The 27,083-nt window shown below is 65.0% G+C and overlaps 2 protein-coding genes across 4 annotated transcripts in view; one reads left to right on the forward strand and one right to left on the reverse strand.

Moving 5' to 3' along the window:
• The first annotated feature begins 1,892 nt into the window (after window positions 1–1,892).
• LOC129560271 (protein tyrosine phosphatase type IVA 3) lies at window positions 1,893–18,673 on the forward strand. Of its 3 annotated transcripts, none has more exons than XM_088844479.1 (6): window positions 1,893–1,995; window positions 10,469–11,427; window positions 14,355–14,447; window positions 15,563–15,693; window positions 16,238–16,312; window positions 18,016–18,673. In XM_088844479.1, exons 2-6 carry the CDS (start codon window positions 11,323–11,325, stop codon window positions 18,131–18,133), a joined length of 522 nt encoding a protein of 173 aa, XP_088700605.1. In that variant the 5' UTR covers window positions 1,893–1,995; window positions 10,469–11,322; the 3' UTR covers window positions 18,134–18,673. The 3 variants fall into 3 exon arrangements, with proteins under 3 accessions (XP_088700605.1, XP_088700606.1, XP_088700604.1); XM_088844480.1 differs by having other exon boundaries at window positions 1,910–2,026; XM_088844478.1 differs by lacking the exon at window positions 1,893–1,995 and adding an exon at window positions 7,861–8,015.
• A 2,308-nt stretch (window positions 18,674–20,981) lies between these two features.
• LOC129538948 (maestro heat-like repeat family member 5) overlaps window positions 20,982–27,083 on the reverse strand; it is a 60,367-nt gene continuing 54,265 nt past the window's right edge. The window contains exons 23-31 of the mRNA XM_088844481.1: window positions 25,863–26,000; window positions 25,288–25,402; window positions 24,451–24,594; window positions 23,326–23,502; window positions 22,564–22,719; window positions 21,877–21,999; window positions 21,678–21,780; window positions 21,312–21,386; window positions 20,982–21,079 (exon numbers count right to left, since the gene is read on the reverse strand). Of these exons, the coding sequence (XP_088700607.1) occupies window positions 20,982–21,079; window positions 21,312–21,386; window positions 21,678–21,780; window positions 21,877–21,999; window positions 22,564–22,719; window positions 23,326–23,502; window positions 24,451–24,594; window positions 25,288–25,402; window positions 25,863–26,000 (1,129 nt within the window). The remainder of the gene's footprint in view (window positions 21,080–21,311; window positions 21,387–21,677; window positions 21,781–21,876; window positions 22,000–22,563; window positions 22,720–23,325; window positions 23,503–24,450; window positions 24,595–25,287; window positions 25,403–25,862; window positions 26,001–27,083) is intronic.

The following is a 27,083-nucleotide window of genomic DNA, read 5'->3' on the forward strand; positions in this document are numbered from 1 at the left end:
GCTGATCCTGGCAGGCGAGGCTTTGGCGGGTAGCCTCCTCTCCGGCGGTGAGGCCTGTTGGGCCACATGGACCGTCTGTGAGGCCCGGCTCCCACCCCTGTTCTCTGAGGCCCCAGTGTGGGAGCCCAGGGGCCCCTCTGCCTGTTGAGGGTCCCGGCGATGTGCTCGTGAAGCAGGAGGGGCTTGGGCTCTGCCTGGGGAGCGCTCAGCTCTTGGGAGGCCAGGATCAGGGGCCTTCTTGGGGCCTCCGTGTTCCTGGCAGGGGCTTGTGCTGGCGGAGGGTGGTGGTGGGGCAGTGTGAGGGCCTCTCAGGGGCCATTAGCGTCAAGTGGATCTGCAAAACTCCATGCCCTTCCCGGAGGCCAGACCCATTCTGGGCATCTGCCTTTAGGGTCCTTGGAGACGGGGTGGTATGCTGCCAGGAGTTGGTGCCAGCCCTACGAGGCCTAGGAAGAGGGCGCCAGGGGCTGTGGGTGCAGGTCTAACTCCGAGTGCGGGGCAGGCTTGACGCTCTGTTCCTCCAGTCTAGAATCTCAGCGTGATGGGCTCTGCATCCCAGATAACCAGAGTCCCGTCCAGCCCTGGGGCTGGGGGCTCCCCAAGCAGAGAGCCTGGGGGCCTGGCAGGACCTACAGAACACTGCTCCCAGCCGCCCAGGTCAGCCCAGCTGCCTGTGTGAATACAGATGCCAGGGTCCCCGGTGGGTAGGAGGCCTGGGCCCAGAACGGTGGACACCCCATGTCTGTGTGGGGGACCCAGGCAGCGTCAGGGCAGAGGGCTGGGAGGTTGCTGAAGAGGGCTTTGGGGGTTGGCCGAGGCACTGGGTGGTCATGAGGGGCTGAACCTGGGTGATAGACCCTGGGGGAAGGGCCTCCATCTGGGGTGGTGGCCGGTGGGGACCAGCGGGGATCTAGCGATGGGGCAGGGAGGGGGAGGTTATGGGCGGCCGAATGCGTGGCGGAGGGTAGGAACTGCCCCTGTTGCACACCGGGTGGGATGCAAGCAGAGCATGGCCTGCCTCTGCCCCCAGGAAGTACAGGCCTGGGGGCTGGGGGAGCCTGAAATACACACCCCACCCCGGCCTTGTGGGTTCCACCCCTCCTGATGTCACCAAGACAGGGGCAGCATCCTGGTGGGGGAGGGACGAGTGACCCTGACCCTGGGAAGCAGGAACGGCCCTTCCCCCACGGGCGGGGGTTCCCGCTTCCTTAGTGTGTTTGCTGCCGGCTCCCAGGCCTGGGTGGGGTGTGCTAACCTGCCTGTTAGCTTTCTCCCCCACTTCCTTGTGGAGGAAATGGGACAATAGGAGGAACTGAGCACTGAGCTCCGAGGGGGCTCTGGGCAAACCTGGTTGCCCCCTTGAGTAGCCTGGGGGGGGTCCTGGGGGACTTCTTATGTGGGGGGCAGACTGCAGAGGGCTGGGCTGTTTCTCTGGAGGTTCAGTGAGCTCCCCTCTGCAAGGAAAGGGCCCCAAGAGCCCCTTTCCAACCCACAGCAGGCAGTGGAGAGACAGGCTAGAGACCTGGCTGTCTCGAAGTGCCCACCCTGCCATCCATGGGCTTGGGCTGGGCCTCTGACCCCTCCCCTCCCCAGTGGCTCTGCTGCCGCCCACCTGCCCCGCCTGTCCCCTTCAGCTCTGCCTGCCAGCGGTTACAGCGCCCTGGGGACAGTCCTGCCCCCAGTAGGCCCCAGAGCCTGGCCCAAGGGGGAGGGGTTCTCCTGCCCTCTTCGCGACGAGACCGGGGTGCCCGCTGTGACCTCCGACTTGTGTCCCGGATCCCCCCCTCCCCCCGCTTGGCCGCTGGGACTGCCCTGGGAGCCCGGATCCTTCCGGGGCTGCCCCTGCCTGAGCCCCCGCCTCCTTGGCCGGCGGGCGGTCCCAGGGCCTTTGACGTGGGGAGGTCAGGGAGGGCCGGAGGCCAGACCGGGGATAAAGCTGGGGGGGGGGGGGCGCGGCCTCTTCAGGCCTCCAGGACTCAGGACGCGGGACAGCGAGTGAGTGTCTGTGGGCTCCTGGCAGGCTCAGGTGGGTGGGGACTGGGATGTGGGCACCGTGGGGGCAGAGCCCAAGAGATCACGGGGCCCCGGGGTCCCCAGGTTGTCCTGCTCATGCTTGTGGCTCAGCGGGGAGCCTCAGTGGTTTCCTCCGTCAATGGGGCGAGGGGGCCTTGTCCTTGCAGAGCCCAAACTGCACACTCTCCTTCCAGGCTCTGTGATATTGCGGTGCGCCCTGGGCCTCTGGGGCGTGGCCGCCCTGCCTCAGTGGTACAGGGCGCGGGTGACCGGGATCGCAGGTCACACAGTTGGAGGTGGGACAGGGTCACAGTGCGGAGCAGGGCCCCAGGGCCGGTGGGGGGTGTCCAGCCTGGCTCTGCCCCGTGGGCAGCGACCGAGACCGCTGCACCCATGTCCTGTCTTGTTAGACGAGGGTCACGACACCACCACATGGTTGGTCACGTGTCACCACGCTGGGGCGTGAAAGGGGGTGGCAGTCCTTGCCACCCGTGGTAAGGGGGGCTGCCTGGGGTCACCTGGTCAGCAGGTGCCCTAGGGGGTGCTCTGGGGCTGGCAATAGCCTGACCCACGTGCCTCTGTGGTTGGTGTGGCCGTTAATGCGGATTGGGACTCTGAGCCTCACAGTGACCAGCTGGGCCTCGTCCAGCCCCCGTGTACCAAACGGATCAGGGAGGTGGAACCCCCAGCCCAGAAGTGAGGACCTCCTGGCCTTTGACTCCAGCTATCTTCGGGCTTCCTCAGAAAGCAGGTTCTCTACAATCGTTGATGTTTATTGTTAACGAGTGGCAGCTTAGACTGTCAGCCATTGTTATCTTGGGTTTTAATAACCCCCTGAGGGGTTGGTGCTAATTGTGTTGAGCCGGAGAGCTGCTGGGCTCTGAGTTGAGGACCTGGAGCTGGGAGGCTGGCGCTGCTGCTTGCTGCTGGGCTGCTGTTGCGGCTGCACTGAAGGGCTTGTCTGTGTTAGCACGCCCCCGGGCCCGGGCTCCAAACCGTGAGGTTTCTGTGACTCACTGGGGCGAAGAGAAGGATCCCAGGTCTCAGACAGCCCTGCTCTGCGTCTCCGTCTGGCCTCCGTGTGGAACGGGGCACTCAGTCTTCCGCCTCAGGTTGGGGGTGCGTAGGGTGAGGGCGATGGTGGTGGTGGAAAGGTCCTGGACTGGCAAGCAGTGCTAGACAGGGTGCGCTGTTCTCGCGGGGTTCAAGGGGGTCTGATGTGTCCCTTCTCGGGGACCTGTGCCATGCGTGTGTGTCCTGACTCTCTGCCCAAAGGCCACGTCCTCTGAGAAGCCTCGTGTTTACCCCCTTACCCCCCACCAGGGTCCTTTCTGTCTAACAGTCCATTGCCTGGTTGTGTGTCCTGCCACCGACCCCCACTCCACCTGGGGTCGTGGAGGTTTGCTCACTCTTGACCCCCAGTGTCCACCCCCGGAGGCGAGGAGGCAGTTGCAGGGGGGTGGTGCTCCCCTGGTGGAAGCCAGGGGAGGGGCGGCTGGGCCGTTGGCCGGTGTGGTCCAGGTGAGACCTGGTAGCCCAGTGACAGGTGGCACTGTGAAAATGCCACATTCTATCCCTGCAGGTGGCAGCCTGGGAAACTGAGGCACTGGGGGAGTGAGGTCTCTTTGCGGTGACCCCAGGGTCAGTAATGCCACCTGGATGGGGTTGGGGGGCACTCCCAGCCCCTCTGGGCAGCCACAGTATTATCCAGCCCCACCTGTGAGGGGCAGTCTAGGAGGTGGCTTCTCAGGGTGGGGGTTGGGGTGCAGAGGGGTGGCCAGATGCCCCATCAGGGCGGAGGTGGGGCAGGAGAGGGCAGGGCAGGCTTTTTGCATCTACTGGTGACTTCTTCCCTTGTGTCCCTAAGCTCAGCCTGGCACTCGGCAGTGAAGCAAGATGCTCAGTGAACACTTGTGAATTGGATGGATGAATGAATGAACGGATGCTGGCTCCCCTGTCCCCCTTGGAGGAATCCTGAGGTCCGGGGTGGGAGCAGGGGAGGCTGCAGGTAGGACCCAGGGGCCAGACTGGGCTCAGAGCCAGGGCTGAGGCCTCGGGTCGGGGGAGGGGTCCTGGTCAGTGACAGGTGAACAGTGGGGCTTCGAGCAGAGGCCGCAGCCCCAGGGGTGCACTCCCTCCTTGTGCAGGACGCCGGGATGAGCTGCGGCCAGCGTGTCACTGTGTGATGGCACAGGCAGCCTGCCTGGGCAGCTGGAGCCACCCCTCCCACGTGCCGCTGACCCTGCATGTGCCCCCAGCTGTGAGCCCCCAGCAGGAGGAGCTGGCCAGGATGTGGGAGAGGGGGCTGGCTCCGGTGGGGGCCCTCGCCGTGGGGGCAGAGGTGACACCTGGAGGGCTCCTGGTCGTGCTTCCCCTGCTGCCCTGTTCCCTCGTCGGAGCTGCTGTCTGGTGGCCACAGAGGCCCCGTTTTCCAGCCATCAGTGCCCACGGGCCCTCCTCCTGGCCGGGCAGGGCTTGTCATACCTTTTTCCGATGAGGAGCTGGGACCCCCAAGGGCAGGTGGTCCCAGACAGCATCAGGCTCAACCCCAGACCCCGTGGGCAGGTCGGCCCTCTGTCCGTCCTCTGCCCTCTCCTCTCGTGCTGGGCCCTTCAGGGGAGGCTCCAGGCCCTGCACGGTGAGGCCAGGCCAGCTGAGGCCAAGGTGGGGAGGGCCAGGGCCCCAGGAGCCCGGCTGTGGGGAAGGCCAAACCCCTCTCCTGGGTGCCTGTCCAATGGTGCCATTGAGACCAGGGAGGCTTCGGGTGGGCCTGGTGGATTCGGGGTCGCCACAGGGTTCAGAAGACCCGAGGTGCCTGGTCTGGCTCACCTGGCTGCCTGCTCTGTGCCCACCACAGGTGGCGGCCAGGCTGGGGCCCCGCAGCCTCGCCCACAGCCACCAACCTGCTCCTGAGTCCGCAGTGGCGCTGTGGCCCACCCGGGCCATGCTGGGGGCTGATGGCATGTGGGTGCCAGCCACTTGAGTTGGCAAGAGTGTACCACGCCCATGAGGCATCGTTAAACCCGGTGTGGTGAGGGTGACCCCGTGCAGCGTCTGGGGGCAGTGTGTTTGCAGCCCTCTTCTCATCCCCAGATCCTGGCAGAGAACAGGCGCCTTCCCCGGGTGGAAACTCAAGCCTGCTCCTAACAGCTCTGCTTCCAGGTCAGAGCCTGGGCGTCTCTTGACTGGCTTGGAGCTGGCACCACTGGAAAGTGGCTTCCCTTCCTGGCGGTGTCACCACTTACAGAAGAGGTCTCAAGCTCCAGAGAGAGCAAGTGACAGCCCCAGGTTGCAAAGAGTCAGGGCAGCTGGTCGAGCCCTGATGATGAGCTTCCAGTTGTGACCTGCATGCCTGTTGCCCTCCCTGGCCAGCTCTTCCAGGAAGCCTTCCCTGACCACCCTATCCTCCAATTCTGCCCTCCACAGCGCCTGCTGTGCTGGCTTAGTCTGCTCTGCAGGGTGCCTCCTGCTGGGCCCCATCCAGGAGGCCCCAGAGTAGGTGGACACATAACTCGGGGAGCTGCCCAGGGTGGAAGGTGCCGCCAAAGAGCAGCGAGCCCCCCATCACCAGAGGTGTGCAAGCTGGTGATGAGACGGTGTGGGTGACCTCTGAGGTTCCTCTGGACTTCAGGGGCTGCGATCCCGTGATGGTTTCTGGATGTTGCCCAGATCTGGAGCTCTGCCCAGGATGTTGGGTCATTTGTTCCTTCCACAATAAGTGGGGGGCCTCCTGGTGCCAGGCTCTGTGCAGAGGAGGCGGGTGGAGTTGAGCCCCTCCTTCAGGACACACGTTCCCCGGGGGTGGGGAAACTGCTCTGAAGGGCCTGTGGCTGCAGGGAGGGCAGGCGGCCGAACTTGGTCAGTGAGGGGGCCAGATCCTCGGTGCTGTGGGCGCAAGAGCAGGGGGCTCTGGGTAGACTCCCCCGGGGGGGGGGGGGCGTGGGCTCGGCCTGTTGGGTCCCCTCCCTGCCCTCAAGCAGCATGTGGACTTGGGCTTGTCTGGGAGGATTCCAGGAACGGCTCCTGCCCTGATAAAAATAGACTTCTCCGAAGGGCTTGGGATGGTGCCAGGCCAGCAGGTGGCCCCCAGGCCTGGCCAGAGTGGGTGCCCCCAGTGGAGGGGGGGACAGGGGTGCTGGTTTGCGGGCTCAGCAGCCCGGTGGGCTCTGGGTCCTGGGTGCAGGTCCACAAAGCTGATGGGACCTCTCAGCTTGTATGGATGGGGATGCAGCGTGACGTGGAGGGAGAGCAGCTTGCCCAGGGGTCCTCTCTCCAGAGGGTCAGGGTCTCCGGGTCAGCAGAACTCAGCTGGACTTTGGTTCTTCTGCTTGTCGGCTGTGTGTCTCGGGTTAAGTCCCTCGACCCCTCTGAGCTGCTATTTTATTAATACAGTGTGTCCGATGGGCTTTTCTCATGGCATGCAGCGTCCAGCACGGTGTCTGAGGGGACAGACTCTCAGGAAGCCGTCAAGATGGGAGACTGGTGGGGCCCTAAGTGCCCAGAGCTGGCCTTTAGAAAGAGGCTGCTGGAAGCTGGGGCCTAAGAGCACTGGAATGGGTGTCCCGGGCCGAGCCCACCTTGGTTCTGGGTGGAGGAGCCCTTGCCCCGGGGCTCCTGAGCTGGTGGGCAGGGACCTGGCTTGGCTGGGGCGGGGCTCCGGCCGGCCTTTCTGCCCTGCACACGGCCGTCCTCTCCTTGCCTCTGCCTGCTCGCCTGGCAGGGGTCGGGGAGCGCGGGTCCCCGGGCCTGGCTGACACTCTGGGTATGTGTGTGGGGAGAGCCTGGGACCCGGCCCTGCTCTGGGCTGGGCCCCTGGCCAGTTCCTCCCACCCCGCCCCTGCGGCGCTGACCGATGATTGCAGGGGCCAGGCTGGCTGGCTGGGAGCTGGGCTCAGAGCCGGGTTCCCAGCGAGGCAGGGCCCCTGAGGACCCTGTGTGCTGGGGGCTCTACCCACCCTGCTCCACCCCGTTCCATGGGCCCCCGGGCTGGCTGGGGCAGGTACACGGTTGCCTGCGGTGCCTGGCTGCGCGCTCTCGGGGCTCACAGTCTGCGGAGCGCGCGTGTTCCTGAGCTGGTGCTTCCAGGAGGTGAAGCCAGCACCCTGCTCGGGCTTCAGGCCTCGGCCCAGGGGAGGGTTTCCCACCACAGAGAGCCTCCTGGGGAGGGGGCCTCTGCACTGAGCACTGGAGAAAGAGCGGGAGGTGGAGACCCTCCCTGGGTGAAGGCTGCCTCCTTGAGTGCCCCCCCGCCTCAGTTTCCCTACCTGCATACTGGGGGGTTGGGGGGGAGGGAGTGATAGCAGCACCCCCAGGGGTATGTCGAGGGTTCAGTGAGGGACAGCAGTGTCTGGCACACAGTAGGTACTCAGGAAATAGAGAGGTCCTGGGGTTTGAGGCTGGAGAGCTGGGCTGGGCTCTGAGCAGGGCCAGACCAGGTGTCGGTCACCGTCCTTCATCCTGTGGGCACCAGCTTCTGGAGCCCACCTGGGCCACGAGGCACCCTCCTTTCCATTCCCAAAAGGAAGCTCGCCCTCTGGACCTGAACTGAGGTCCCCGCCAGGGCCCCGGCTCCAGCTGAGCTCCTCCGGACCTGGGGCAGCGCCCGCTCCCTGCTGGGGCAGCCGCTGGAGGGTTCAGGGCACGGCGGGAGGAAGGCGGGGTGCGCGGGCGGCGCCCCCGCCCTTGCGTTTCCCCTTCCTCCGCCGGCGCTGCTTCCTCTCCCGGCCTGGCCCGCTTTGTTTGCCCCAGCGTGCGGGCTGGCCTGTGGTTATATTTAGGCGGCAGGTGTCGGAGTCACTAGGAGTCACTACCAGCCGGGTCGCCCGCTGGTCACGGCCACGCCGCCCACGTGATGCCCGGGCGCTAGAAATAGCCCCCCCACAGCCCGGCCGCCGAGCGTTCGCGGGGAGGCCGGCGCGCCCCGCGCACTGAGCCTTGGCCGCCGCGCCCCGGCCCTGCCCGGCCCGCGCGAACGGAGGCGGCGGCAGGACGCTTGCCAGCCGGTGAGCCGGGGCCGCGAGGGCGGGGTGTGCCGGGAGGACCCCAGCCCCGCCCCGGGAAGGAGCCGCACCCTCCGCACGAGCCCCTCCCGCACCCGCCCTGCGTGCGCTGCGGGACAGGCGCTCGCCGCCGCCCCACCCGCGCCCTCCCGGCCCGGTCCTGCGCACTCCCACGCTCCCCCTCCTTAGCTCTCCTGGGACCCCCAGGAACCCTGGCCCTGCAGCCTTCCCCCATGTCGGACAGGGTCCCGGGTCCACGGAGGCTGGCACTCTGGAAGCCCTCTGGAGTCAAACTCCAGCTCCTCAGTCAGCTGTGCCACCGGGACTTGAGGCTGGGAACTCCCACGGGGAGCTCTTCCCGGGCCTAGCCTGCTCAGGGCCCTGGAAGTTCCCCCAGCCTGCCCTGGCCTGTTTACTCATCTGCGGACAGGGGCCAGGCCGGGGCCTCTCCTAATGGGTCTGGAAAGGAGGACTGTCCTGGACATAGCAGAGAGCTCAGAGTCTGTGTGCAGGGCAGCTGGGGCCCCAGGACTGCAGTGTGGGGCCGGTGGTGGGAAGGCCAGAGGGAGGGGCCTGGGGCTTCCAGGAGGGCATCTGTGTCCGGGGGTGGAGGTGAGGGTGGACGTAAGGGGTACCGGCTGGTGGACTTGGGTCAGCCCTGCCTGGGGGCCTGCTCGGTGACCTCAAGGTGGGGGTGGTGTGGTTAGGAAGGGGGGCTCTGCCCTGGGGTGGGGGCACAGCCTGGTTGAGCCTGGTGGGACAGCCTGGGGGCAGCAAGGGGGGTTTCACAGTTTCCTTCTCACCTGAGGGTGGGGGCCCTAGACGTTGAGGAGACAAGTGGGGTGTCTGGCAAGACCCCAGCTCAGCTGGGCAGTGATCTTAATCCAGCCTCAGCCCAGATCCTGACCCCATTCCAGCTGGGGCCCTGACCCCTGCCCCCAGCCAGCCTGACCCTGGGCCCCTGCCTGCAGGTGAGAGGTTTCACATGGGCAGGACTGTGGGGGGGCTCTCCAGGGACGCTGTCAGGAGAGCCAGGCCGTCTGCCCTTGCCCACGGGGTCTCCCCAGGTGTCCGGCAGGTGGGGAGGTGGTGGGTCGGGCCCTCGGGAGAGGCCTGTCGTCCTGTGGCTTCCCTGGGCCCCTTTCCTCCCTTCTGTAAACATGCATGCACGGGGACCTCCCGCAGCCCCAGGAGGGCAGGTTTTCACGTGCTGTTCAGGGCGCCTGGTGGGTGGCTCTTTCCTTGCCCACACTCCAAGCAGAAGCCCACTCTGGGATGGTGCGCGGTCCCTTCTCCCTGCCTTTGACCCCCTCCCTGGGGACCCCTGCGTAACCTTCCTGAACCGGGCAAGGGGCAGAGTGTAAGCCTGGAGCAGCCGTGGAGTCGCCCGCCGTCCACACCCCGCGGTGTCCGGGTCCCAGCTGCAGGCCTGGTCCGCACCCAGGCTGAGGCTCCAGGGGCCCAGCTGGCCTGGTTGGCAGCTGGGGAAAGGGGTGCTGGGCGGGGCAGAGGTAAGAGGTGTTGGGTGGGTGGATGGAGGACCTGCCCGGTAAGCAGGTGTGGGTTCTGATGGCGGGGCCAGGCTAAGCCCAGTGGCTGGAGGAGTCTGCTGACCACTGGGTAGTGCCGGAGGGGCCTTGGGGGCATCTTCTCTGGCCCCTCAGTTTGCAGATGGGGAAACCGAGGCTAGTGACGTGCTAAAGGTCTCCCAGCCTGTCCGTGGGGATGGGAGTGGGGCTCATTGCGCCTGTTGGGGCCCCTGGCACTGGCCTTTTGGGGCCTAGAGAGGGAGAGGCAGGCCTGCAGGTGCTTGACGGCCACCTCTGGGGCCCGGCAATGTCCCTGTTTGCGGCCCTGTCATGGTGGGACCCCCGTCCCGGCCACCTGTTGTCACCACCTTGGCAAGGGCCTGGCGGCCGGCCCCGGCCTGTGGGCTCCTGTGGGCTGTCCCTGCTTCTTTGAGTTCCTGGAGGGCAGTGGCTTGTTTGCTTCCATTGTGTGGCCAGCCCTGTGGGCGAGTGGTGGACAGCGGCCCAGGGCAGAGGCTGAGCAGAGCCTCTGGTTTCCACGGGGAGCTGCTGGGAGACGTGTAAGGTGGCTCGTGTCTGTGTGTGGGGATGCTGCCACGCTGCCCCCACCCCCTACTGTGCTCTGTCACCTTGGCTTCCATGCCGGAGCCCCTTCCCCCGAGGACCAGGGCTGCTGCAGAGTGATCTGGGCTTAGAGACGCCCCAGAGGCCAGAATTCCGCAGAGTAGGGGACTGACTGGCTGGTGGTGGGGGCGGGGCGTCATGGAGGGGCCTGGGCTTCGGGGGGTGGCTCTGTCACCATAAATGCCTTGAAATCATGTGTTGCAGTTCAGCACACTCATGGTTTCCCTGAGAGGGAAACCGAGGCCCAATGAGAGAGGGGTACGGGCCAGGACCCCTTTTCATTGCCTTCTCCCCCCTCCCCAGACGCTGCCTGCCGCTGACCAGCCTGGGATTTATGGAGAAGCCCTTGCGGGGGCAGCCCTGAGTATTGCCGCGTCCAGCATCCTCACTGCACCCGCTGCTGAGGCCCCCGCGCCTCCGGCCTCACCATTGCCCTCGCCCGCCCATGGCCCCCGCCGCCTGGCCCAGGGCTGGCTCTGCGGCCTGAGTCCCACGCCCCGCTCCAGGTCTCTCTGTACCCCAGTGGGGTAACGTGACGGAGGCCCCGCGTTACTGCCACCCGCTGTCGGCCTCCGGCTGCTGCCTGCCACCCCCACCCCATGGCAGCCCCATTGGTTCAGTTTCAAGTTTGTTCTTCCTTTAATCCTTGGGGGTCTGGGGCCTTGGAGCAGAGGTGGCCCTCTAGCCGTCCACCGATGCTGAGGGGGTGTCCCTGGCGACAGGCGCAGTGCCGGCCACGGCTTCGGCAGCCGGATTCACTTTGGGCTTTTTAGAGTTTTCTTTGCTGAGTTTTTTGGTGGTTGTTATTTTTGCTTTTGCCCCCTTGTAATTCTCCAGCCCTGAGAGGCAGGAGCTTGGACTCGGCCTGTTTTACTTCTGGTGGTGGGGGGGGGCCTCTTTTGTTCTTTTTGTTTTGTAAAGGGTTGGGTTTTGTTTTTTTATCATCCACCCGTGATCCGGGCAGTATCCTCCCCCCCACCCAAGTATTTGCACAATATTTGTGCGGGGTCTGGGGGCAGGTTTTTTTTTTTGTTGTTTGTTTTTTAAAAGCATTTTCTCTGTCTCAGACAAGCACAGGCATCTCGTGCTCCTTGGGTTCTGGGGGTGGTGGGCCCTTCTTGCGTTCACATCCCCAGCCCCATCTGCGGGCAGCAGCCATGGCACGGATGAACCGGCCGGCCCCCGTGGAGGTCAGCTACAAGAACATGAGCTTCCTCATCACGCACAACCCCACCAACGCCACCCTCAGCAGCTTCATCGAGGTGAGCATCCGGCACGCCTGATGGCGAGGCTGGGAGCCTCCAAGTGAGAGGAGAGCTTGGGATGACAGGGCCCCCGGGAGAGGCACACGAAGAGTGTGTGGGGGGCTGGGGTGTGAGGGCTGCGGGGGGTCAGCGGGGTGGGCACTGGGACCCATGCCGCGTGAGCAGAGACAGGTGCAGAGGTACTGTCTCGCCTCCTCAGGACATCCCTGTGGCTGGTGCAGTCCTGAGCCCTTTGCTGGCCATCTGGCCTCTGTACAGAGGCTGAGCAGGAGGAGAAGGGGGTGGTGGTCCCCGCAGGAGAGGACCGGCTGCTTAAACAGCCTGGAGAAAGCAGGACGGGGACAGGGCGTGAAGACCAGCTCCACAGCCAGCCCAGGCCATGGGAAGCCCATGGGCTCCAGGGGCTCCTTGGAACTGGGCTGGGAGCTCCTGGCACAGGTATCTGTGTGAGGAAGGGCTGGGCAGCAGTCTAAGCCGGCCGTGGGAGAGAGTGACCACTGTACCCCGAGAGCCAGCAGGTGAGCTGTCTGCTGCTCGTCGCCCCAGCTGCTAAGTTACTTCAATCGTGTCCGACTCTGTGTGACCCCATAGACGGAAGCCCACCAGGCTCCCCCGTCCCTGGGATTCTCCAGGCAAGAACACTGGAGTGGGTTGCCATTTCCTTCTCCAATGTGTGAAAGTGAAAAGTGAAAGTGAAGTCGTGTCCGACCCCTAGCGACCCCACGGACTGCAGCCTACCATGCTCCTCCATCCATGGGATTTTCCAGGCAAGAGTACTGGAGTGGCTTGCCATTGCCTTCTCCACATGGCCCCGGCAGATAGGACCAAATGTCTGCAGAGCCTGCCGTTCTCTGCAGGACTCCCGAAGAAGCCTGAACTCCGCAGCAATCCTTGCTGTTTGCAGAGCCTGTGGCTGTGTGCTGGGCCTTTTGTGACCTCAGACCTCCAGCCGTTCTCTCAGCAACAAGAGATAAGCCCCTCTGAGTGCTCTTCATGGCTGAACAGGAGCCCGGGCACAGAAGGACGTCAGCAACTGTGCAGATGCTAGACTAGGGAGGGAGGCAGTGGGCACCCTGCCATCGGGAGACCTGGGCTCTGGACACTGAGCTGCGGACCCTGTGGAGGAGGGCTGTCCCCCTGCAGGGCCCATGATGGGGGTCAGGCCTCAGACCGGGACCGGGGTCAGGGCTAAGTGTGGGACCAGGGTCAGGGCTCAGAGTGTGAGCAGGGTCAGGGCTCAGTGTGAGTAGGGTCAGGGCTCAGAGTGTGAGCAGGGCCAGGAGTCAGAGTGTGACCAGGGTCAGGGCTCAGTGTGACCAGGGTCAGGGCTTAGAGTGTGAGCAGGTTCAGGGCTCAGAGTGTGAGCAGAGTCAAGGTTCAGAGTGGGACCGGGGTCAGGGCTCAGAGTGTGAGCAGGGCCAGGAGTCAGAGTGTGAGCAGGGTCAGGGCTCAGAGTGTGAGCAGGGTCAGGGCTCAGAGTGTGACCAGGGTCAGGGCTCAGTGTGTGACCAGTGTCAGGAGTCAGAGTGTGAGCAAGGTCAGGGCTCAGTTTGTGAGCAGGGTCAGGAGTCAGAGTGTGACCAGGGTCAGGAGTCAGCGTGTAACCAGGATCAGGGCTCAGAATGTGACCTGGGTCAGGGCTCAGAGTGTGACCTAGGTCAGAGCTTAGAGTAGGACCAGGGTCAGGGCTCAGTGTGTGACCAGGGTCAGCGCAAGACCAGGGTCAGGGCTCAGTGTGTGACCAGGGTCAGTGCAGGACCAGGGTCAGGGCTCAGTGTGGGACCAGGCTCAGGGCTCAGAGTGGGACCAGGATCAGAGCTCAGAGTGGGACCAGGATCAGAGCTCAGAGTAGGACCAGGCTCAGGGCTCAGAGTGGGACCAGGATCAGAGCTCAGAGCGGGACCAGGCTCAGGGCTCAGAGTAGGACCAGGGTCAGGGCTCAGAGCGGGACCAGGCTCAGGGCTCAGAGCGGGACCAGGATCAGAGCTCAGAGTAGGACCAGGGTCAGGGCTCAGAGCGGGACCAGGCTCAGGGCTCAGAGCGGGACTGGGGTCAGCACTCAGTCTGTCATGAGGTCTGGGCCCAGCCTGGTCTGGGTGGCAGCACCCTGGGCTGCAGGCCCAGAGGAATCTGTGATGCCCCTTTGGCCTCAGAGTTCTGCTCCGGCCCTGCTCCCCGCACTCTCAGAATAGCTCTGTGCTCTCCTCACTGTGTCCAGTGTCCCCGTCGCATGGTGAGCAAGGTCCAGCAGCTGGTTCCTCGCTGCTCCTAAAATAGCTGCCGGGAGCGGGTGGGGGTGGGTGCACGTGGACCCCATGAAGTGGAGCGCCCCCACCCCAGCGTATAAATATCCCTGCGCTGGCTGTGGACTGACTTGACTTTTCCCCGGGTAGCTTGGGGCTTCCCCGCTGGTGTGTGGGGCCTGGCTCCCTCCTGGGCGCCCTCTGGGCCCAGGTGCTGACCCTCCCCGCCCCGAGGTGACCCGCCCCTGAGACCCTGAAGGCCCCCGTGCGGGGCCTGGCTCTGCCCCTGGGTGGACCTGTCCCTGCAGTCCGGGCTGGGAGGGCTGCTCAACACGGGGGCTCACGTGTGGGCTCTGGTGTCCTCACCCTGCCTGGGGACCCGGGATCTCGGTCTGGAAGTTGCTGGTGTGCTCTGGGGTCCTGGGCATCCGAGAGGAGGGAGGTCATGCTGGAAGTTGGGCTCCCAGCTGTGTTGCCTCAGTGGTGATGCGGGTGGGTGGGTTCCCCTGCCTGCTGCGGGGCGAGCTCAGGGACACTTGCTCCAGAAGCATCAGGAAGAGCTGTCCCACCCCCGCAGGTCCCTGAGCCCGAAAGTCCGTGCGTGAGCCGCTGGCGATTCACGCTGGGCCCCAGCCTTACTGTCCCCCGCCCAGCCCCGCCTGCCTCCTCCCTCCCTGCCAGGACCTGAAGAAGTACGGGGCCACCACCGTGGTGCGCGTGTGTGAGGTGACCTACGACAAGGCCCCGCTGGAGAAGGACGGCATCACGGTTGTGGTGAGGGCCGCGTGCGGCGGGGTGGGGGTGGCCGGCTTGGGCGGGGAGGCAGGCACGTGTGGCCTTGCTGCGCGCCGCCGCCCCCGCCGTGTGTGCGCGCAGGCTGCGTCTGGGGCCTTGGCGCCGGGCAGCGGGTGCCTCCCGGGGGCGGGCTGGGTGCACCTGGCGGGTCCCTGGGGAGGCTCTCCTGAGGCCGTGGGGAGGGACCCTTGGGGCGGTTTCCTTGGTCCCCGGTGCTGGGGACTGGCATCCAGGCAGCAGGCCCCGTGGGATGGGCCACGTGGTTCCTGCCCTGTGGGGAGGCCCCCGAGCCAGGTGACAGTGACGAAGCTGGTGAGAGGGGCCGGAGCCTTTAGGGGGACAGGCCTGTCCCTTCCCCGCTGAGTGACCCGGGGTCCTCCCGTCTAGAGTGGGGGTGCCTGAAGGGCGCCAGACGAACGCTGTAAAGTAGCCCGGAGCACAGGGCTCAGCGGCTTTCCCATGCCTCCCCGGGTGGGAAGGGGTTTGGGTTACACATGCGGTTGCCAGGCAGACCTGTGTCCTCTGGGGGCCCTCCAGGGGTGCTGAATCTGGAGCTTGGGAACAGGATCAGATGCCCAGGTGCCTGGCCTCTGTGGACACGTGGATGCACTCCTGGTGCCAAGTGGTGCTGATTCTGGGGTGGCCCCGCTGCCCCTGTGAATGTGCTCCATGGGAAGTGCACTGACTCCAGCCTCAGGGCCCGGCCTGCTGTGTGCCGCTGTGCTGGGGGCTGGGGACACAGAAAGGCCTATGTCAGCCACGTTCATGGACCAGACCCCTTGGGTCTGTGGGCCCAGAACAGCTCAGGCTGGGTGAGTCCAGAACCATGGCATGGACTGATGAGAGGGGAGTAGGGCTCCCGGGGCTGCTCCCCCAAAAAGAGCAGGGTGTTCTGGGAAGACTTCCTGGAGGAGACGATGGGGAGGAGCCCTGTAGGGGGGTGCTCTCTGGGGCCTGTGCCCCGACTGTCAGCCATACAGGGGGCTCCCGGTATCCTCCTTGCTTATCAGAGTGCCCCTGGGTAGGCTGGCCTGGGCCCCAGCTCTCACCCCACCTTCAAGTTGGGGGTCCTCACGGGCTGCTGCCTTCTGCAGGACTGGCCGTTTGATGACGGGGCACCCCCTCCCGGCAAAGTGGTGGAGGACTGGCTGAGCCTGCTGAAGAACAAGTTCTGTGATGACCCTGGCAGCTGTGTAGCTGTGCACTGCGTGGCCGGCCTGGGGCAGTGAGCCAGTGGGGCAGGGTGGCTGGCTTGAACTTGGGGACCTCTTGGCCTGGTTTGCCCTTGGGCGTGGGTGCTGAGCCCACGTCACGTGACTTCCTTCTGGGGGGGCGGGGCGGAAGTCCTTCCCAAAGTCTGATCCTGCTCCCCGCGGCTGTGGCTGGGACTTCGTGAGGGAAGGAGCTGACAGCCCTGCCCCTCCCCAGACACAAAGACCCCACACTCACCAGCTAGTCATGGGAATCGTGAATGTGGTTCATAACCGAGAATCAAGCTCATGATCATCCACGGCCAGATCTGAGCCCAGCACTTTGCTCTCCCTCCTTCAACCCTCCCACCTACACGTTTATACACGAGCAGCCTGAGGCATAGAGAGGTGGCCCCGCCCACCTGAGGTCACACCGCAGGCGCAGGAGGAGCCTGTGCCCTCCCTGGGGGCGGGAAGGCCACTGGGGAAGCCTGGGCTGCCCCCAGGCCCCGAGGGTGAAGGCGTTGGGGAGGGGGTAGGTGCCCAGGCCTGGGTGACCTGGCCCTGCCATCCGCCCAGGGCTCCAGTCCTCGTGGCGCTGGCCCTCATCGAGAGCGGGATGAAATACGAGGACGCCATCCAGTTCATCCGACAGTGAGTGGCTGGTGGGGAAGGGCGCTGGGGGTGCTCGGGGGTCTGGGTGCAGGGGGTCCTTATCCTTCCCTCCCTACCCTGCAGGGGCCCAGGGCCCTGCCAGGAGGCGCTCCTGAGCCCTGGCCCCGGGCCGTCCTCTGAGGCCTTCCCCGGTTCAGTGCAGCCTCCTGCTGTGGAACCAGCGTACCACTCAGGCTGCCTCGCCCTGACAGAGGACAGGTCCCTGTGTGTGGTCTGCTCCCCAGACTGGGAGGAGAGGGTGAGGAGAGGCTCCACGGAGGGCCTGGCTGGTCCCCTCTTGGGCCCATGGCTCCTTCAGCCTGGGGTGCATCAGTGCACACAGGCCCTGCGGTGCTGAGGAACAGGCTGGCCCACACCCATCGCTGACACAGGGAGCTGGGGCAGACACCTCTTTAAGCCTCCAGCACTCCTGACGCGGGGTGTCACTCTCCTCAGCTCTTGGGAGAGGAAGAACCCCCAGAAGCCATCCAACCCAGCCCAGCAGTGAAAGGAGCCCCCCAGTGCCACCTGCCCCAGCTACCCCAACCCCCTGGGACAGCTGCCACCCCAGGATCTTTGAGGACTGCCCTTGTGAAGCCCTGGCCCCTGGGCCCTCTGCGCCCCATTCTAGGCCCCCACGGAGGTCTCCCAGTCTCCTCTCCTTGCGGGCAGGGACTCCTGTCTGCTGCTGCCCCCGGGAAATGTGCCCCGGCGGAACAGGGTCCTGGGGTGGCAGCAGGGACAGTGGGGTGGGCGGGTGGGCACAGAGGACCTGAGCCTGCCCCTAGCCCACCCACTGTGTGTGTGTGTGTGTGAGACACGCACACAGTCCGTGCCTGGGTGTCTTCTTGTGCTGCTCCCCCGACGACAGTTTCCAGGGCACAGCCATCTCTTTCTCCCAGAGGCAGGCTTGTTTATCAGTCAGGCAGGCAGCCCTGCCTGTGCCTGCAGGAGCTCTGGCCTCCTTGGGACCCTGGCACGTGTGCACACACGCCGGGCACACGGCTTCTCTCCATGAGCCTGTGTACAGCTCTGTGCCTTGGCACAGATCTGAGGCGGCCCCAGGGTAAGGGCCAGGCCTTCACCGTCACCTCTGCCCCCATGCACCTTGCTGAGCCCGCGGTTCCCTAGTTCCAGGTCCAAGGCCTGTGGCTGGGGGCTGGGCCCAACCTGGTGACTCAGAACAGTGCAGGCTTGCTCCTCCCTGCCCATGCGTCATTGACCAGAGCCAGTCCACAGCCATGTCCGAGGTCACGGGTGGTGGGGACAGGTGACTTCTGGAAGCGCCTGGTGGGCAGTGCTAGGTACCCCCACACCCAGGCACCTGAGGGCCACCTCCTGCCTCCTCTCCTCTCCCTCCCAGCCAGCCAGCATGCCAGGCTCCATGCCTGTGGGCTCTGCTTTTGGGGGGTGGTACCCAGATAAACACAGGGGCCTTGGAAAGTGGGGACCTTGGGGTTGGGCAGATGAGGTGGTCAGCCTGGAGGAGTGATAGCCAGGTGACCTGAAGGTCAGCAGCGGTGGCTGCAGTGACTGATTCTGGCAGTAGGAACAGCCTGGGCAAAGGCCCAGAGGTGGGAGGGCTCTGTGGGTCACGGGGACCCACTCCAGCCCCTCGCGCCTCTGGGACCTGCAGCTCTGGGGCAGGGCGGGTGGCCGAGCCTGGGTCCTGCCTGACCCCCAGCTCGGTCCCATCTGCCCAGGAAGCGGCGCGGAGCCATCAACAGCAAACAGCTGACCTACCTGGAAAAATACCAGCCGAAGCAGAGACTGCGGTTCAAGGACCCCCACGCGCACAAGAGCAAGTGCTGCACCATGTAGCTCGGGGACCTGGGTGCCCGGCCGCGGGCTCAGCAGGGCTCCCGCCACGGGCCGCACTCTGCCGCTGCCCTCAGCTCCCCGGGCACACCCGCCACCAGCCGTGCAGCCCGCCCCCCACCCCTCACGGGTGTTTTCTGTCTGCCCCTCCCTCCGTCCACACCAGCAGGTGTGCGCGCGCGCGCGCGCGTGCGTGCCCACGTGTGCGTGCGCGCGCACAGCTGTCTGGACCATCCTTCCTTTTGTCTTTGCCCTCGTGTCTGTCTCTCTGTGCCCTCAGCCCTCACTGTCTCTCTGAGGCTTAATCCTCTCCAATCCCCCTGCCCTATGTCCCTGGCTGTCCTGCTAATGCCCTGCCCACACCGCCTCCGGGCAGCTCTCCTTCCTGGCCTGTTTGGGGGCTGCTGTATTTTTTAACCACTGGGCCCAGCCCCTGGTCTGCGGCCCCTCACCCTGACCTGTTCTTGGCACCTTAAATTATTGGGTCTGGGGCAGTCAGGTGTTCTGGACACTTGAAGGCAATAAAACCAGACCCTGTGGCTGCGTGTGCCTGGAAAACGGGGTGTGGGCGGCCTTGGGAGGCTGGCGGGACCCAGGGATGCTGCAGGACGCAGCCCCTCCTACCAGCTGTGCTCGGCTGCCCTCTGGTGTCCACGCTGGGTCCCTGCACTCCCTGGCTCAGGGTGCGGCCGTCCCAGATTGAATAGAGTAGGGGCTGAGGCCCAGTGGGCTCTGCCCAGTTGCACTGTTGCTGTGTTGGGGGCCGGGTCACTGGCATGGCCCCCGTGCGGGACGGGATGGGTCACTTGGTAATTCTTCTGGGCATGTGTCAGGTGGGGTGGCTGCCCCGTGTGCCCCCCACTAAGTGTCCTCACATCAGTCTTGGAAGCCCAGAGAACGGAGGGGGTGATGGTGCCCACTGGGCTTGGGGTGGGGGGACACGCCAACTCCTCACCCTGGGGCGGGGAGGGGAGGCTGAAGGGGTGGAGGGTGACCCCGGGGCTCCTGGGGTGAAAGGTCAGAGTGTGTTGGGGACTGGGCCTGCTAGAAGGCATGGATGTTGCCCTGCTCCGTAAGCAGCTCTCTGCTCTCGCAGAGCCGGGGCCGGCCCTCCCCGGGTCAGGTTGGCCGTGCCTCCCCCAGGTGGGATGGTGGCCCACCCACTAGGACTCAGGCCCTTTCTCCCGCCCCTGGCCTGCTGTGGCCGGCCTGGTAGTCAACTGTTGCTGCTGGTTAGTGGGGCAGCTCCTTTGTGCCTGGGTCTAGAGCCCTCCACCCTGCTGGTGAGGCCTGTGCTCCCTCAACTTCAGGCTTCACCTGTCTTGGTTCCCCCAGGGGCTTATCCAGTCACCATCAGCTGCAGAAGCCTCTGGGGTCCAGGCCTACCCAGCTCCAGGCTTTTACTAAGACCAGACTTCCCAGGGGCTGGATGAACTGGGGTGAGGCAGGGGGATGTGTAAGAGGCCCCCCCTGGGCTCGGGGACCCTCTTCCTAGCCAGGGGTTGTAGCAGAAGTAGGATGGGGGCACCCACAGGGCCGTGGGCAAAGTGGAGAGCTGTGAATAGCCAAACCCACCCAAAGCCCCTCCTAAAGTGGCGCCATTCAGAGACTCGCAGATGGGTGGGTGGGGCCCAGCTCTGCCCAGGGTCTTTCACTCCTCTCCCCGCTCATATTGAATGACACCAGTGAGTTTGCAGTTGCTGTATTTTTTTCAACCCACCATCCAAGTTGTGGGGCCTTGTGGGTGCAACCCCAGGTCTACCCCGAGGGGCTCACAGTCTATGGAGAGTGGTGGGAGAGCCTGACGAGGCGTGGGGGGCCTTGTTTGGCAGGCCCTCGAGGGCTGGGTCACGTGGAGGTCCCAAGGCAGGGGATGTGGGGCGAGTTCTCCGGATAGAAGCTCTGCCTGGGCCGAGTGGGGAGGGCCTGGGAGGGCACGTGGGGGGAATGGCAGGGGGTAAGCTGGACCTCCTGCTGGACAGCGGCCACCTGGGGGAGGCCCTAGGGAGGACTCCGGCAGGGAGGCTCTCTCAGGCGAGGGAAGAGCCCACCTGCCCATTGCACAAGTGGAAAAACCAAGGCTGGGAGGGGAAGGACCCGCCGAAGCTCAGGTGGGTCTTCAGGGGCTCCCTCGGAGTCCGGGGACCTCTTCTGGACTCAACCTTCCACGGGGTCTCGATGGGACAGCTGAGGCTCAGAGTGTTGAGACCCTCGCCTCAGTCATTCAGGGTGGGCCAAGCCCACCTGGAAGATCTGACTGAGCCAGGCTGGTTCTGCTGCCAACCCCAGCTGCCAGCCCTGACAGGGCTCAGGAGGCTAGAGACGGGGTGGAGGGTGACTTTGAGTCCCCTGGGCAGAGGGATACCAGCCAAGGGACCTCTTCCTCACCATCAGCCTCCCAGTGACTACGGAGCTCTAAGCTGGACACAGACGGAAGCCTGCGGGGGTGCCATGGTGAGCGACTCCACTCAGCCATGAGCCCCAAGGGCTATGGAGGCCTTGGGAGTGCCCGCTCAGCACCCAGGTCATCAGTGGGCCGTGGCTTGGCTCTGGTCACCGGAAGCCACCTGGTGGCCACAAGTGGGAGTCCCTGCCCAGACTACACAGTTTGTCTCTGGGGGACACACCGTCCGCACCCACCCCCTGGCTTGCCAGTGTCTCCGGGGGGCCCATGGGATGGTGGGCAGGGAGCGCAGAGGTGTGACGCTTCTTTGTCGAATCTAGATCTTTCTTTCAAATGGAAAAATGTCATGCAGCCAAGCTCTGTGCGGACACGGCAGGGCTGCGCGGTGCGGTGGGCACGGGGGAGGGGGCAGGGGGTAGGGGGGCGGTGGGGGACGACAGCTGGAGGTCACCGCGGTCTGGCTGCCAGCTTCTGCAGGAAGGAAGCCTGCCTGCTGGCGAAGTCTCGGATGCTGGGTTCGGGGTTCTTTTTGAGATCCTCAAAAGCTCCAGGAAAGGAGGGACGAATCAGAGGTAACCTCCACGCCCTGTCTGCCCACAGCCCTGGTGGAGGAGCGTCCTCCTTCCCACGTGGGGTGGGGCAGTTGGGCACCCAGACCCTGCCTCCTTGGCCTTCCGGGCGTGGGCGCTCCCCTTCCCCACCCTGCCTGCTGTGTTTGGGGGCCCATGCTCCCTGCTGACACGGATGGGGGTGGATGGAGCAAGAGTGTTCCCTTACTGCGGAACAGCAGCTCTGTGTCCACGTCACTGACCATCTGGGACATGGCCTGGGGGTGGTGGCAGATGGTATAACCTGCGTGACAGACGAGCATGCCGGCCAGTGGGAGGGGGCTCCCGAACCTCTCCCCCTCCCTGGCCTAGGGAAGGAGTTCTGTGTGAGGGACCGCTGGAAAGACACGGCCAGAACACAGAAGGGCCCGGCCCAAAGAACTGAACCCCTGAGACGCCCTCATTCGCCCCTCTCCTCGCGTGTCAGCGGAACCCATGTTCCAGCCGCAGTGGAGACATGGGCGAGGCTGAGGGTCGGGGTGCTCAGGCAGGGCAGGCCTGGGGGTCCCTAAGCCCGGCCCCCCGCCCCGCTCACCTATGAAGAGCGCCGCCCAGGTCTTGATGTGGTGGTGGCGGCTGTGGAGGTAGCTGAGGGCCTGCGCCAAGTGGATGCCGAACTCCTCCTGGCTGTGGCTCATCTGGGGAGCACGTTTCTGTCACTCTCTGGGGCCAGAGCCAGCCGGCCCGGGAACCCGGCGGCCAGCCGCCCACCCCTCCCCGCTGCGGGCCCTCACCAGGCAGCTCCAGAGGAAGTGGCGGGTGCTAAGGCCCTTCTCCCAGGCCAGCGTGCAGAAGACGGTGTGCTGCAGCCGCCACTGGAGCAGCACGGAGCAGCGGTAGAAGGTGAACTTGGCCTGCTGCGGGGACGGCAGGGAGGGCCGGGCTTGGGCGGCGGCTCCGAGGAAGCTGCAGCGGGCGCGGCCCTCCTGGGCTCCCTGGCTCCTTCCCGCTGCCTTCAGGCTGCGCTCTGAGCCCACCCGCCTCCCTGGCCAGCACCACGGCCCCGCTGGACCGAAGGTAGCATTCAGTCCCCATCCGCTTGGAAACTGGCTGCTTGTTTATCCCCGCAGCGGCTGGGAGCTGCAGGAAGGCTGGGCATTTCTTAATGGCCTGGTGCAGGGCACCGGCTGGCACACATAGGGCTCAGCCCATATTTCAAGTTCAATGAACCACCTGCGCCCGAGGACATGCCCGGCGCTTGAGACACAGCAGTGGGCAGGACGGACGGTGTCCTGAGCACAGACACACGGCCACATGTGAGCACGTGTGTGAGTGCGCATGTGAGCACACAGGGAGGAGCAGGAAGACCAGCGAGGGGGCCAGACCCTCCGGCCCAGGGCGTGTCCCAGGCTCTCAGGCAGGCCCTGCCCGCCGTGGGTCCCCAGCCCTGCCAAGGCGAGGGCCCGGCGCCGGGCACTGACCGTGGCGACGGCGGGGCAGCGGTCCTCCAGGTGCAGGAGCAGGGGCACCATGGTCTGGAGCACTTGGGTTCGCAGGCCGCCCAGCCGCTGGCCCGTCACCGACGCCACCAGGTCCCCGAACAGTGCTATGGCTGCTGCCCGGACCCCGTCCCGCTCCTGCAAGGCAGAGGCTCAGAGCCCAGCGGACCCACCTTGGGACCCTTCACTCCGGCGGGACGTGGGGCCCAGTCCCTCAGCAGGACCCCTTCATCAGGACTACAGGCTCCGGGGACAGACCTCAGCCTCCCCCCTCAGACATCTCTCGGGGCAGGGCTGCGCCTGCCCCTTCAGACATCTCTCGGGGCAGGGCTGTGCTTCCCACCTCTGCCGGCTCCTGGGGAGGGTCACAGGCCGTCCTCAGGGACCTACACTCATTCCTCTCTCATGCCTATGGTCGCATCCTGACAACCCACGTGTCACCGATGCTGACTTGGGAGGGCGGGCTTATCCCTCTGACTTGCCCTGAAGGAGAATCTGTCATCCACAGGGGCTGATGAGTCAGGAGGGTGAGGACGTGGGGCTGAGATGAAGGTGTGGCGTTCACTGAAGGTGCAGGGCGAGTGCCAGCGGCAGGCCCACCTGTGCCATGCACGCCACACCCGGGGAGTTGCCCTGCCCCTCCGCCTCCCTGCCCCAGTGGGATAGCGGCTTTCGAGGAAGGGAGCGTGGGGAGGCACCGCAGGGGCGCGAGATGGGGTGCCCGCCCCTCCCGGGCGCACTCACGTCATCGAAGAAGGAGCGGGCATTGGTGGCGATGCTGAGGCCCTGGGCCTTCGTGCTGTGTGCGCCCAGGCGGTGCAGCACGTCCGACACGGTGCCCATGAGGCACTCCAGCACCGGCCCGCTGTTCTGGAAGAAGCCCTTGAGGAAGGGCGGCAGCTGTCTGCGGAGCAGGCTTGCCTGCGGGGGTGGGGGCGGGGGGTGGTGGGCCACATGTGCCGGGGCTGGCTCCCTCTGCGACCCCTTCCCAGACCCCCATCCAGGCCTGGGCACCCGCACTGTACCCACCCTGCTCCATCTCACCCTGGCTCTGCCGTCCGGGGAGATGTGCTCCTAGCCCTGGTCTGTCCCCCGGGAGTTGTGGACAGACGGGACAGGCTTCCCCTCTCTGAGATCCTGGGGTCCTCCTGGGGTTAGGGGAGCACTAACCCATGTCAATGGCCTCCAGGTCCTTCCTGTCGGACCCCTTTCTGGCCAGAGGGCTCCCCTCCAAGTCCTGGAGACCAACTTTCCCTTCCTATGCCCTACCCTGCCTTTGCCCCCATTCCTGGCTTCCCCAGGGGTCAGAGGGGTCTTGGAGGCCAGACGACAAATTTGGTTGAGTGGGCACCGCTGAAGTCACTGGCATCTCACGTGCGGGGAGGTGGGTGCACCAGTGGTGACCCCAGACCTTCTAACTGGCAATGACCATTTCCCAGTCTGACATTACTTTAGAAAGGAAAAGCTAAGTTCATTTTCCGCCAGTTCTTTCTGCTCCTCTCGGGTGCAGTGTGAACTCTCTGGATGAGCTGTCAGGAAGTGACATGCCAGCAAATGAACAGTTCCTACTGTCACACACCTGATCAGGGACTCCTCGTGCAAGCTAGGCTGGTTTTGCACCTTTCAAACAAGTTTTCGGCAACTTCATTGGGTTCCTAAACTCTGTTTGGTTCTACAATATTAGATTTATTTTCAGCCTGTGAGTCACTTAACAGCAACAAACACTCTCTGAGCATCACCTGGGTGCTGGGACGGAGGTCCGACCGTGGACTGGACCAGCAGAGCAGATTTCTAACGGGAACGACACAAAGGTTCCGTGTGCCCAGCTGCTCTGCAGGGCGTCTGTCACCGCTCCCCGCACCCACTTACCTTTTTCGGGTGGAAAAGAATGTTCCCTAGGCCCTGTAGGCTCAGCACGCGGATCTCGGGGCTGGGGTCCCTGAGGCTTCGCACCAGCACGGACAGGGTGACCTCTTTGGGGAGTACCTCCAGCAGGATGGGGCTGTAGAGGAACTGGACGCCCGGGCAGGCGGGTCAGGCCTGGCAGCCTCTCGTAGGGGGTCTGCGTCTGTGGCAGCCAGGCTCTAGGACCAGGGCTGGGGCTCGGGGAGCGTGGCTGACCTGCCCCTCTCTGGGTATCTTGGTTAATGAGTGTTAGAAACCCAATGCCAAGCTGCTTCAATCCTTCAGTGCATAGCTAGGGAAATGGGCCCAGAGGGGGAAAGGGCCTTGCTGAGGTCACACAGCAAAGCTGGGACCAACATACTCAATACAGCCTGACTCATGGGGTACCTGGAGACTCAGCCCCATGGAGGAAGAGCCAGATGTCACTACAGGGGTGGCGTGTGGAGTCGCACCAGGCTGTGTCCATTACGGAAAAGACAAAGGCCCCCGCCCTGTCCGGCCACGGCCCAGCTCTCAGCCCCAGGGCCCAGTACACCCAGTGCCTGTCTGGTTCCAGCCATTTCCCTTTCAGCCTCACCGTTCCAGGGGCGGGACCCCAAGACATCAGGGCTGGGGGAGTAGAAAGACAGTCCCCCAGGATGCAGGTGGAGAGGGGCCTAAACCAGGAGCCCCTGACCGTGGGCCCCGAGGAGCTGGGAGTGGGAAGGTGGGGTGTGCGGAATCTGTTGGTCAAGGGAGGTCCTGGTGGGTTCAGCTGGAGACGGGGTGCAGGCTGTCCCTGAGGGGCCCCCAGGCCCCCACCTCCGTGAAGATGATGATGGCCGCCTTCCTCTCCCACTCCTCCGGGCTCTGTAGGTTGGGCAGCAGATGGAAGGTCAGCGCCTTCATCTGCCCGCAGTGGTTCTGCACCATGGCCCTGGGCACAGGGGGAAGGGCGGGCCGGGCTCGTGGGCACAGCCCATGTCCACCCTCCCGCCACCACCCAACCTGGGGGCCCGGCGGCCAGAAGTGCTGCTGAGCGGACTGGGCACGCCTCTGTTTGACCTTTTCCTGCTCCCTCTGCACCCACTGGCCACCCATTGGCTGCCAGGCATGGGCCAAGCGTGGGGTGGACAGGGGAGCGGACCTGCTCCGGTCCCCTAGGAGCCCATGGCCAAGGCGGGGGCCAGGTGTTGGGCAAGAGGTCTGCATTCTAGGCCCCCAGGGTGTGCCAGTGAGCCCGTGTCATCCATGCCCCTGTGCCCTGTGTGTACACGCGTGAGTCCTTGGGGCTGTGCTCACGGCAGGTCCTGGGGGCCTCTGCAGTCTGTAGCCCAGCCTCCTGGGCAGGGATGACCCAGGATGGGCCCCTTTCCCTGGCCCCGCCCCTCCCCTACCTGGCGAGGAGGCCCACGCCCTGTGGGTAGGTGTGGATGGTGGCAAAGAGGTCCCAGGCGCCCTGCAGCTCCATGTGGGCGAAGTCCCGCCAGTGCCTGGTGGTGAACAGCAGGCTCTTCAGTGCCTTCAGCGTCGTGCTGCGGGGGAGCAGAGGGGTCACTAGGCAGCCTCGGCCTCGGGGAGAGTGCCCACCTGCCCTGGGTGGAAAGGTGCCTCCTGGCTTCTGTCTCTGCTCCGGGCCTGGCAGCACCAAGCCTCTCTGGGACAGCTCGCTCCTGCCCTCCTTCAGCAGAAATGTTGGGGTGTAGAATGGGCAGGGGCTGTCCTGGGAGGGGGGTGGTTCCAGGGGGAAGCTCCAGATAGGCTAGGCGCGTGGCCAGTGGGAGATGCCTGCAGCTGGCTTTTCAGGGCTGAGGCTGAGAGGACAGGGCTGGAGAGAGAAGTAGAGATATCGGGAACAGTGGTTCCCCAAGTTGCAGGGTGGAGGGGGTCTGACTGAGCCTTGACAGACTGTGGTATTTGAATGTGGGGCTGAGAATGCAGGGGGAGTGGACGGGGTGGGAGGGCAGCTGGGGGTGTGGGATTACGGGAGCCCAGAGAGTGCCGGGACCCTGAAGATGCGGGAAACTGGCTTCTGCTGGCGGCGTGTTTGCATGGGCTCAAGACAGTGCGCCGGACTGCGGCAGGGTGGGACCGCATGCAGGTCAGGGACTGTTCCGCCCGGGGCCCTGTCCTGCTCACACAGCCCTGCCAGGGCCCACAGAAGCAGAGTCCAGCCAGGCTCCGGGCTCCATGCCTGCACAGTGCTCTCGAGCCACAGGCCCAGGGCTGCCCCAGGCCCCACAGGGTCAAGGGCCCCGGAATAGCTCTGTGGTCTGTCTCCCTGCCCAGCCACCCTGCACCTGGTGGCTTCCCATGGACCTGTGAGCGGCCCCTGGAGTGAGGCTGTCAGCTCTGACCAGGCGCCACTCTGATCAGATTTGCAAAACCCGACGTGAAGGGATGAAATGCCACTCCGTGAGTCCCCGGTGGCGCCAGCACAAATGTCAGCGGGCCTGTTCTCTCGCCTCAAGCCGTGCCACCAAGAAGAGGCTGCATTTTCTGGGTCACTGGTCTCAGCCGGAGTGACGACGGCTTTGGGAGAACGGGGCTCTGGGCACGGTGGTATTTTGTCTGCTCTGTGAGGACTCTTGGAATCTTCTGGTCCCACGGCACCGTGG

The sequence above is a fragment of the Moschus berezovskii genome, chromosome 16 (genome assembly GCF_049115385.1).
Source record: "Moschus berezovskii isolate FMDL1 chromosome 16, NW_MosBer_1.0, whole genome shotgun sequence".
Classification (NCBI taxonomy): domain Eukaryota; kingdom Metazoa; phylum Chordata; class Mammalia; order Artiodactyla; family Moschidae; genus Moschus; species Moschus berezovskii.

Coding starts and splice junctions, on each gene's coding strand:
- LOC129560271 (XM_088844479.1), top strand. CDS start 11,323: ATGGCACGGATGAACCGGCCGGCCCCCGTGGAGGTCAGCTACAAGAAC. Junction 14,448..15,562: donor AGGACGGCATCACGGTTGTG/GTGAGGGCCGCG, acceptor TGCCTTCTGCAG/GACTGGCCGTTTGATGACGG. Junction 15,694..16,237: donor TGCGTGGCCGGCCTGGGGCA/GTGAGCCAGTGG, acceptor CCATCCGCCCAG/GGCTCCAGTCCTCGTGGCGC.